Consider the following 11,443-nt stretch of genomic DNA (forward strand, 5'->3'; position numbering starts at 1 on the left):
GGCCTTAAGAAAGTAAAGGTCTATATACTCAAACTCTCAAATCTGGATCATCCCTTTAACTACACTGCCATGGGATTATCCTGACAACTTTTATACAATTAAGCCATTTATCTTACCATAGTCAAACAGATCATGTATGTTCTGCCTAGTTTAAAACACTTTATACAACCCACTGCAACCACCAGTTTGCTTTTAGTGTGCTCCTACTGACATGAAGTATGCATTCAGAATGTTAGTTGTCTCCGTCAATAAAATACAATTTCTTTCAAGCCCTGTGCTGTATAATATATATCCTCTTAAAATATGAATTTCATGATACATTTATTATCTCCATTTCCCTTTCAAGTTTTTAAAGAACAAAATAATGACTTGCAGTGATCTAGTTTATTAGCAAAATATTCCTCCATTTGCAATACAATGCACAAGTTTCTGCCTTTTTCCATATTTTTATTTAACTCTGCAAACTTAGAAAAATCATACTGTTAATTACAAGGGAAGACTGAAGCAACAATTTAGCTTTTTGATTTTCTTTATTTCATATTTTAAATAATTTTTACTTGCAAATATCATTTGCCTGTAACCCATTTGCCAGCCTGTCAAGGCTTCTTCTCTGTACTGCCTGTCCTGAATAATAGACTATGAAGCAAAAGAACGGGGGGGGGGGGGGTGTGTGGAATATAAAATTCATAATGATTTTTGCTCAAACATCACTGAAGCTGGGGGAGAAGGAGAAAACAGCAATTTCCCCGCAGTGTCAAGTTGCTAAGTGCCCATAATCACTCCAATAGTCTTTGTCACAATGTGACAAATACTATGTTCCTACCCCACTGTGTGATTTTTTTTCTCCCTTCTCTGACAGAATGACAGCAGGTAGTAATTGTGCTACTCAAATGTCAGCCTACACACAATATTGTTCAAAAAGCTTAGTTATGAATATTAAAAAGCAAAAGTATGAAAAAGAGTAGACTGTCATATTACACATCTCTATTTAGATGATTATGATGTCCTTCATAATCCTCAAATAATTTCAGAAACTCTACATAGAACTGAGAAACAAGGAGAAGTTTCCAAAGTCCTTTTCTAACTGCTCTTGCTGCTAAGTCACGCTCTGTTCTTTTAGCAAAGCAGCTTCCTCTAGAACAATCAGAAGACGCAGACATTTTCTTACCTTAGAACATCTGACTCAGATACAAGAGAAGAATCAACAACTGACATGTCTCAAAAGCAATTTAACCCAGATCCATTACATTCCACTAGCAAAAACCAGCTTCACTAGGGGGGTAGAGGGACAGCAATGAAAGGACCTAAACACAATATCTGGAAAAGAAGGCAACAAAAGCAGAGAAGGGAGAAAGAAAAGGGAGCAGCACCACAGATGTGCGCTCTATAGTTCCTGTTAAAGCAGAAAACACTACAGTTGTCTTTCAGACTCGCTTTTAGGACACAGCCTTATCACAAAGCAGAAAAGCAGACAGAGCTCAGCACCATGGCAACATTCACTTGCTTAATTACCAGCCAAGAAGGCTTCCAACAAGAAGATTGGAAATATGTTTCACAAAAACCATTTCTTTGACTTTTACACGGTAATGGAAACAATCTGGAAGGCAACAGCAAAGGCACAGACCCACAAAGAAAGCCAACATTTTCATTCAGCATCAAGGATTTTCTGCATATGTACACTGGTTTCATAGAAACAAATTCTCATGGCAAAAAGATCACCGGTAAGGAAGTTAATTAACATACCTTTCAGTCGATGACTTAGAATATGCTCCAGAATGGCTGCAAAATTGTTAAATTCAGGGGAAGTATCATCTATAGTCTCAAAACAGGAACGGTCGATCAGAGTCTTGACTGAAAACCTAGAACAAAAGTACAGGACAATCATGAATTATATGGATAGCTATTGGTCCTCTGTAGTAGGACAGTAGTTTATATAAACCAAACAAGCAGAGAACCAGAAAACCACCTTGAAGATTTCAAGATGAGTCAGAGCAACACAAACCCACACCACACTGAGAAATAGCCTGGAAATACAATCATCATTGTTGGTCGTAGCCATAAAGCCTTAAAAACAAAAAGAAAACCAAAATCCCCATACTTGCTATGCTGAAGTGAGCTTTTCTTTTCCTCTTCTCTAAATTATTTTAATGAAGCTGTAGAAAAACAAGGACTCAAAAGCATCTAACATCAATTTCTCTTTGTAATCCTATCATCATTTTTTGCTTGACATTTCGCTCAATGCTCTTTTCAGTCTCAAAATCTTTGCCCAAGGATCAGAAGTATAAACTTTGTCTTATTACAAGAACACTGTAATTTCATCCTAATGCAAGAATAATCCAAACATAAAACAATGAATTTTTATGCATTGTTAACTCTGTGCATTAACTTCGACAGGCTGATTTCGCTGTGAATGGGGGTAATCCCTATTCAGCATCATATTACTTCATTATTATGCCAGAAAAGCTACCAAATGATCTAACATTTGAAATTGGAAAGGCAGAATCAAGCCACTGGAAAAGCAGACAAGATGTAGCTAGTCAATTATCCAGTGATAGCTGTGTTTAGTGATACCTGCACTTACACAATTTCATTCTTATTCAGAAGATGATAGTTTAAACCTCAAGAAATATGACAAAAAAATTATTTTTCCCTTCCCTTCTCCATTTTAATCATAATCCATTTTTTCTTTCTGTTCTTTGTTCTTCAGTTTTCAGTTTCAAGGCAAGTTTCATATATCCCCAACTTTGAGAGTAACATTTATTTTGAGGCATTTATTGTGTTTTTGCAACAATCCTTAATTGTATTAATGAAGCCATACTAAAGTCTGAGGTGACAGTTTTCACAACACCCAAACTTCAACAGTGCCAGCTTCAAAAGTTCTCCCTCTGCCTGCCCACCCCGGACCCTACGCCCAAGCGCACTGCTCCCTCCGTTGTGCCAGTTCTACCTTTTATGGGGCGCACTATGAGCTGATCTAGATTTTTAGTACTTGAGAGAAGGAAGGGTGGAATGACTCTTAAATATGGATACATTCATAATAAATACACTTCACAGCGCCTCAACACAAACAGTACTACAGCACAGCTACAGAAGCAGCATACTATATAGGCACGGGCAGGAATGAGACTCCTTAAACCAGCAGTACTATTTTCAAATGCTCTGTACTGTAAAAGTAACTTAACTGCATCCTTAGTGGAGAGCACAGCCTCCTGATGTTCATTTACTAAATGAAACTAATTATGCTCAAACTGAACTGACATATATATTTAAAGAGTTTCAACTCAATTATGTTATACTAAGTAAACTTCTGACTAAAGACTCCGCCCGTCCTACCTTTCCTGCAGCTTCTATTGTTGTAGTGTTTTTGGCAGGACAGGAATTAGGAGTGAGAAGGGTGGAGAGGAAGCTTCTGTAGTGCCAAGTTATGATTCAGTTTTGAGCTCCTCCACATTTTTAACCAATTTTGAGTAAGTGAGAGACATGCATGCCCACCAGTAAATTTCTGCCTGGTCAGTATCATTGCTATTGACTACTCTAACAGCAATAATGATTGTTTCCTCAAAGCTATTGGAGAGCTGTGAAATTATCTATATAAAAACTTCCTAATTTTGAAAAACAAATACTGGACTACATATGGGAATATCATCTTAAAATTCAGAGACATGATCATGGCACGGTCATCCATAAACTGAAAGACACAGCAGTGTATAATATGTCTATAATATGCCTATTTTTCCTCTATTCAGTGTCCTATTCAAAATTTCACTGGTTAATATTGTATGGGATCCATATTCAGAAATTGAGATATATTCAAGAAAGAACACTTAAGAGCAATTCACATACACTTCTAAAAATCACAGATAAGTTTTTTTTAAAGCACTCTGCAATTCAATTGAAGAAAATAATGTTATCTAGCTTTTAAGGATACAACAATTTTTAAATACGTAGGGTCTGATTAGAAAAGACAGCCTAACATCATTAATGGTTGTCTTTTTAAGCACTCGTTTATTACTGACACCATGCTCTCCATAGAAACATCAATTTCCATCTCTCTACACTTTCACCAAAAACCTAAGCAACCTTTATAGCTATGCCAAGTTTGGCTGAAACTGGCTTTCAGGAGAACTGACAAGGAGTGCAAGTATGTACACCTTATTTCGATAGACCAGGAAAATAACAGTGCTACCATGCAAAATTTGATTGACAGGAAATATTTTTGGGGATATTTAAAAAAGATTCTTAGGCAAATACTCATGTGTTGGGGTTTTTTTATTTCTTTCTTTTTTTCTCCAGTACTACAGAGAGGCAAACATGTCTCTAAGTGTAAGTTAAAAGTCACAAACACATTTTGCATGATAGTCACACTTCACCGTGCTTACCATGCAGATCGGAAAAAGTAGTTAAGGTACACAGTAGTGATGCCTCTGAAAAAAGGTTACATTGTAAGCATTGGGTAAGCAATTTTACTTAGTCATGAAAGATGCCTTAGATGTTGTTTCCAGTGTACAAACCCCCAACAAAGAAAGCCCATGCTCTTGCATAGTCATGTGGAACCACTTGGGGACTGACAGTCAAGAAAGAAAAGGTCATGTCTAATGTACAGAAGAGCTATGAAGAAAAAACCATCCAAGTAGGTAGAGTTAGAGCAGCTTTCTTGTTTCCCTTTGTTGCTCCAAACTTCATCTTCTCTCCACTGGGCTACTACAGCAGCACTACCCTCTAGAGCAAGTCTACCTACACTTCAGAGGTTAGCAGAGAAATCGTAACAAAAAGGCATGAGAAAGTAAAATGGCTTGAAGAGTAACTTAACATTTTCTAAGATTAACTTTTTGGTGGACTGTAGGAGCAGAGGAGTAATATAGGTCCAATACCTGTTGCTTCGAGACTCTAAAAAACATCTACTATCCAATAATTTCCCCTTGTGTCACTGCAACAACAGGGTGGTTCTGTTGTGGTGGGCTTTTTTTTTTCCATACAGTAACTGCCATTGCAGAGATTCCAATATCAGTGTTTCTAAACAACCTTTGTGAATACTGATGTTTTCAGATTCTTACATATTATTTTCTGTCATGGATCTAGTCTTGCTTGAGCCAAAAAATGATGTAGAAACAGTAGCCTTCTCCAACATCAAAAAGACCTTCTGAATTGAATAAGAGGGAAACATTCTTGAGTAAGAAAGATTTACAGCAATCTTTTTTGGGGTAGGTTCTTCTGCTACTTTGCAAAATGCAGAAATTTCTTGAATAACTCCAAACCAAAGCCAAACCTTTTGTGGATATATCCCAGGTCTACAGGCTTATTTCCAGAACAGCAACAAGCCTCTAATCAAAAAGCAGTCAGAAAATTTTGCTGCTACATGAATTTGTCACTTTTAATTGTCAAATTCTGTTCCTCACAGTTTTCAAATGACTGGAAGGCTTCTCTCAAATTTATTTAGCTTGCAATTTGGGAAATGTCATTAAAACACCATTTTAAAGAACGTAACCTATTAATCCAGAATAAGTCCCAAGGTTATAAACTAACATGCCTTATGCTGGAAAACATAGCTTAGACATGAAACCAGACAGTTCAGCTAAGGGTCACTGCAACAGCTCTTATGCATATTAGGAAAATCACTATTTTAAAAATACATTTCCTGATAGTCATTCAGTTCCATGTTAACATTCAGTGTTTAAGCTAAGACCCTCACTTCCAAGGCCTGTCTCTATTTTTTTGGTGGTTCTGTATCTATACAAATCTTTGATCTATGAATCTTAGGGAAGACTAGATTAAAAGAGAACACAGCAAAGAACCACCTCAAAATCCCAACACCACTACTGGAAAATGGAAGGCACCAAACTTTAGGAAAAAACGGTAGGGGGAGAGAGAGATTTAGAACTTTTATTACTTATTTAAAAAAAAAAAAAAGCTAAAAATTACTGCAATCTAAATCACCATTGTGCAGTTACACAAACATAACCATCTATATTCACATGCAATTGGTTTATGGAACTTCAGTAACTACATTACTTCCCATGACTACGTTGCCACTTAACATTTTAGTGGAAACAAACTGTTCCTTCCAAAGCTGTAAGTATAAGAAACTATCTACATCTGCATGAGGAGCTGGACACCATCACTGTAAGAAAAGACTAAAAACCCAAAGCCTGGTTTATCTGTTGAGCAAAAATCTGCTAAATTGAGGCTTTGACAAAAATAGTTCATTAAATTATCAGAGACTGTTAACAGATGGTAATTCAGAAGAATATCTTCCTTGTGATCTCTCACGTTCACTGGGTAACAAGCCATATCAACCAAATATAATTGTATCAATTCACGGGAGCTATTTTTACCAGAAATATTTCACATTCTCATAGGATTTTGATTGTAAAGGACTATTATCTTACTGGGTTTTATACTAATTTGGCTATTCCTAACAAATAACACATTTCCATACTAGAAAATGTGTAATAACTACAGTAAAGCGCAGAAATATTTTAAACGTTTACTCTTACAGTGGCAGAAGAATAGAAATATGCATAAATGTATGCACATCATAATAACGCAATTTATTTTTCCTCATCATCCTTTCCAAGTTTTAAGGTGTATTCACAAACTAGCAACTTCAGGTTTTGTGAAGATATAGCAAAGTTAAATTTTTTTACTGAAAATAATTAAAATATGCCAATTTCAAGTAGCTTCTGTAGTAGTTCCTTGTTTCACACGTTTGAATTCCCTCTGATTTCTAAGAATCTTTAAATACGTTACAACATCTTTTCAACTGCAGGAAAACAACATGAAATAAACTGAAAAATAAAATGTAACAGCACAGAGAACACAATAGTTTCAAGTGAGGAGACAGAAAAATAGCAAGCTCTGTAGAATACAATATACTCCTTTGAAAAGAACTATTTATATCCTGTACAATTATCTTATTACTTGATAAAACTGGTGTCTTCCCAAGCCTGCAGATTAGCAGTATCTGTATCTCTGTAGCAATAGTGAAACTGAGAACTTCTCCTTCTCCTATTTGATATGCTTCAGCAAGTTTGATAAAAATCTTTTTTTCTGTTTTGGTTGTATATCTTTTTCACAGGTAATAGTAGAGGTAAGGATAGAAGCCTGGGAAAAAGTCAGAATAGTATCGATGCTACTTCAAAACCCAGAGATTAGGACTTGAAGGAATATTAAAGCAAATTCCTTTTAAAAAAAAAAAAAACAACAGAAAAAGAAAAAAGAAAAAGGAAGACTATGGGGTCCTAACTTGTTTTTAAAAATACTGCTGCAGCATTAAGTGGTGAGGGTATAAAATTATCTAATAGTTGTCCTGGTACATTATTAAAATTTGTGAGAATTAAAATCATACCAGAGCTCATAAGTCTCCTGAAGACCTTCTCCGGATAACAATCAAATTTGTTCGATAAGTTAAAAATTTAGCAACTGAAACAGGCAAACTAACGGAGCCATTGCTACCAGCCTACTCAGGTATTTAAAAGTTTGCCATGATGTAATGGGTCAGTACAGCACACTTCGAAATGCTAAATAAACTCAGCAAGGACAGCCGTGGAGAGGCTTACACGGAAAGCCATAGGAAGTATTATCAAGCTTGTACAAGCTAAGCATTAAGATGAGAAAAAAAATTTTGAATACACTTCAGGTCTAGCCTATACTGCGGATCTCCTGATCTAAATTTTGGAGATAAAAATATCCCCTGAAGGCAGCCTCCTCGGGACTGCTCTTGCGGCACCAGTGCGTTAGCAAGAACACACGGTTAGACACTTCCATAGCGGCTTGGAAGAACAGTTTAGGTTTCACTTCACGTCCAATATACATCAAGTCTAAATTTTAAAAGATTTGAAAATTCCAAAATTTAAGAGAAACCGACGCTACACCAATCCTGTTTTCCTGAAGATTAAAACCTCGGTTCACCGTTGCGAGGGTTCAGCCAGCCCTGCCGTTCTCCGGCGCTCGTCTCTCGCCAGGGAACACAACCGAGGCGCCCAAAACAAGCCTCTCCCGCCGCCCCCGCCCCCGGGGGCCGGACGCCCCGGTGCAGCGCGGCGCCGCTGCGGGCCGTGCCCCGGCCGCGCCTCAACGCCCCGCACGCCGCCGCTCCCGAAGGAGCTGAGTCAGGATGGAGGCTGCCCGCTCCCGCCGCCGCGCACCCCGGAGGCCGGCACCCCCCGGACAGGGCGGCTGCGGCGGGGCTGCCGCCCCCGCTCCCGCCCCCGAGCGGCCGCTACGGGCAGAGGCGGCGGGGAACTGTCCCTTCAGGCGGGGCTGCCCGCGGCCGAAGCGGCGGGAGGGGGAGAGGACCGGTCCCCTCCGGCGGGGCTGCCCGCGGCCGAAGCGGCGGGAGGGGGAGAGGACCGGTCTCCTGAGGCGGGGCTGGGCCCGCGGGCTCACCTGCAGACCGTGATTAAGTTCCGCCTTTCTACCGCGGCGTTGCGAGACGGGACGCTCTTCCTGCGGGCGGGGACATTGAGCCCCCCCAAGCCGAGGGACGCCATCTCCGCGGGGGGCAGGTGGAGCCGCCGGGGCTGGCGCGGAGCCTTTGTTCCCGGCCTCCCGGTCTCGGGGATGCTGCGCCCACCGCCGCACGAGGAGGAGGAGGAGGAGCCGGCGGCGGCGGCGGCAGCCCCCGTGTTTTCCCCGCTGCCCCCCCCGCCGCCAGGTCCGCGCGGGAGGAGCGCCCCGAGGCAGGCGGCAGGCCGGGCGAGGAGGCGGCAGCGGGGTCCCCGCGGCGGGGGCGGCTCGGCGCCCCCCCCCGCTCCCAGCAGCCGGGCAGCCACGGCGCCTCCGAACCACAGCGCCGCAGAGCGCCGGCGCCGCCAAGCCAATCAGCGCGCGGGAGGGGCGCGGCGCCGCGCCGCGCCGCGCCGCCGAGGCCCAGTGCTTCAACGGGGAGCGCGCCGCCAACGGCAGCGGGCGGGTGGGCCGGCATCGCCACCACCACCTGAGGCGGCGGGGCTGCTGCGCTGCCTCCCCGCCTGAGGCAGGGGCAGCGCTCCGCCGGGCACGGAGGAGGCCGCCTGCCCTCCCCTTCTGCCAACGTCCCTTTCCCCTCGTTCGCCTCCGTGTCCCCTCACTCAGTACGCGTCCGTGGGGTTCAGGACCCCCGAGTGAGTCCTGTAGCCCTCTAAGCGTCTGTGAAATAGCGGGCTTCTTTCAACTGTTCTCAATCCTCCCTCTCCTCAGCGAGTTGCCGTCTAGGATGTGAGAACTTCTCAGGTTGTAGGCTGTGGTGCTGTCCGCCTTAGAGTTAAAATTGTGCCGAACCATTAGACGCTGCTTTATGGCATATGTAACCTTTAGAGGCTGTACTTGTGGGAATATGTGAATGAAATGGTAATCCACCCTGCAGCCCAAGTACCGGCTCTAAACAAAGGCGTGATTTCTGAGCATGCTTAGAAGAGCTCTGGGTATAGGGCTTTGCCTTGGGGCCAAGTTGTACAAGGGACACATAATGAAGTGGAGTTCAAGTCACTGGAAGATGGGATAATTCAACACTTTGGAAGAAAACCTAGCACTAAATCGTGTTTTGTGGGGTGTGAAGGAGTGGATTTGGCCGGATAGTTGGGGAGATGTGAGCAGTATGGATTAATTTTTTTTCCTTCCTCTCTGGGAGGAAGTTCCCTTTATGCTTAAGAAAATAACATTATTTGTGTGCGACAAGGATGAATGGTGGCATAAATTGTGGCACAACTCTTTATTCTACTGAGTTACGATTATGATATTCCTAAATGTGTCTGATAAAGTCTAAGCTATCAGTTCCTATTCATGAAATATAAAAATTTCTACTTACTGACATGCAAACCCCCACTGGACTATGGTTTCCTCAGTGAATATCACTCCTAGATATGAAGCTATTTCTCAGAAATGCTATCAAACAGGGAACTGTGTCCAGTTATTGACTGCCAACTGCAGTCAACCTGAAGAGTAATCGTGTTGACATAGCAACTTTGAAAACTAGATTTCCATATAGATGACCACGTTTTCATATATGGTAACATGCAAATGCCGCTCTTTCTTTTAATCAGAAGATCTTTCATAAATTGTTTCAAGTGTTGTTACCACTTAGCAAAACTTCCAAGATCATCGCATATTACTTGATATACTGTATTCTTGGCATGTAGCTGAATAAGTTTGAACTAATCTTTATCTTCATTGACCTTTATATCAAATGGTAAGTGAACCTTTGTCCCTTCCCTAAGGTAAAACTTCATCTTTCTTGGGTGGATTTATTCCCAAACACATCACAATTCAAATTCACTATGAGGTAGTTCTTCATTCTGTTTCCTGCCTCTCTTCCTCCCCTCTCCAGAAACAGCATAAAAGAAGTGGGGACACAGGTAAACCTGAAGGAGGATATAGTTTCACTTTCTACTCTGAAAGCAAGAGTAACAACTTTTTTGGCTCTACTAGAACAAGATTGAAACAAGCTATTGTTCCCTACTCATTCTTTCAGACAATCAAAGGAAGATGTTGACTGTGTTGCTTGTTGACTCTCAGATATGAAGAGCCTGCCTTCAGGTTTCTTTCTGCTTCTTGGAGTCTTTGTTGAGGCCTGCTGTCTTGTAACTTCTATTAAGAGATTCGTGAAGCTTGAGTAATCTTTTGATTAAGTTCAAGCTGAGGCTGAAGTAGATTTAATCTCTGCAGATGAGCTGTTTCAGCTGCAAGGTCTGTTGTTCTTGAACTTATGATAAACATACTGGATAATTACCAATGCTTTGCAAAAAAACAAACAAGCAAAACCAAAAATGCAGAAAAACCCAAACAACAGGAGAACTTTTCTACACATATCATAAGCAAAAGTATCTTCTCTGTTCTTCTCCTCTTCCTTGTTTCTGGAAAGCTGCAACTTTTAATTTTTATACTTGAAAGAGATTTCAGATGAAAACAGGCTTATCTGTTGGACCAAGCTTTAGGTTCAATATTGATAGCTTTTACTCCTCCAGTAAATTAATTTTCTCAAGTTCATTGCTTTCTTTCAAATATAATTTATCTTCTGCTACTTCTTATCAAAGCAGGAACTGTGAAAAGGTTCCAGAAGACTTCAAAAGAATAAAAAAAAAATATCATCAGCTGCCTTAGACTTAAGAAAGCTCAATACATTTATCAGGAAACTTACTGTAGTAACTTTTTCATTTTTAATACCTCTCTGTAAGAAAATAGGCTAAGTGATAATCTTATTGTCTTCAACTACCTAATGGGAGTATAGAGGGAACAGTCAGGCTCTTCGTAGGAGTGCTTAGCAAATGGACAAGGGGCAATTGTCATAAGCTGCAATAAGGGACAGATACTAGGAAAAATTCTTGACAGCAAATCTGTAAAAAAACCTGGAACAGATTGCTCAGAGCAGCTATAGAATGTTTGTCCCAGAGATAATAAAAACTTAACTGGATGAAGAATCAGAATGATCTGATCCAACTTCAGAGTTAGTCACTTCCAGCCTAAACGG

General features: G+C 41.0%; 1 protein-coding gene across 1 annotated transcript in view; it reads right to left on the bottom strand.

The window, feature by feature from the left end:
* The window catches only part of RUNDC3B (RUN domain containing 3B), a 55,378-nt gene extending 46,583 nt beyond the window's left edge, over positions 1–8,795 (bottom strand). Inside the window, exons 1-2 of the mRNA XM_064444680.1 lie at positions 8,386–8,795; positions 1,744–1,859 (exon numbers count right to left, since the gene is read on the bottom strand). Coding sequence (XP_064300750.1) covers positions 1,744–1,859; positions 8,386–8,489 — 220 coding nt within the window. The 5' untranslated portion in view covers positions 8,490–8,795. The remainder of the gene's footprint in view (positions 1–1,743; positions 1,860–8,385) is intronic.
* Positions 8,796–11,443: the final 2,648 nt, after the last annotated feature.

This window comes from Phalacrocorax carbo, chromosome 2, assembly GCF_963921805.1.
Source record: "Phalacrocorax carbo chromosome 2, bPhaCar2.1, whole genome shotgun sequence".
Classification (NCBI taxonomy): domain Eukaryota; kingdom Metazoa; phylum Chordata; class Aves; order Suliformes; family Phalacrocoracidae; genus Phalacrocorax; species Phalacrocorax carbo.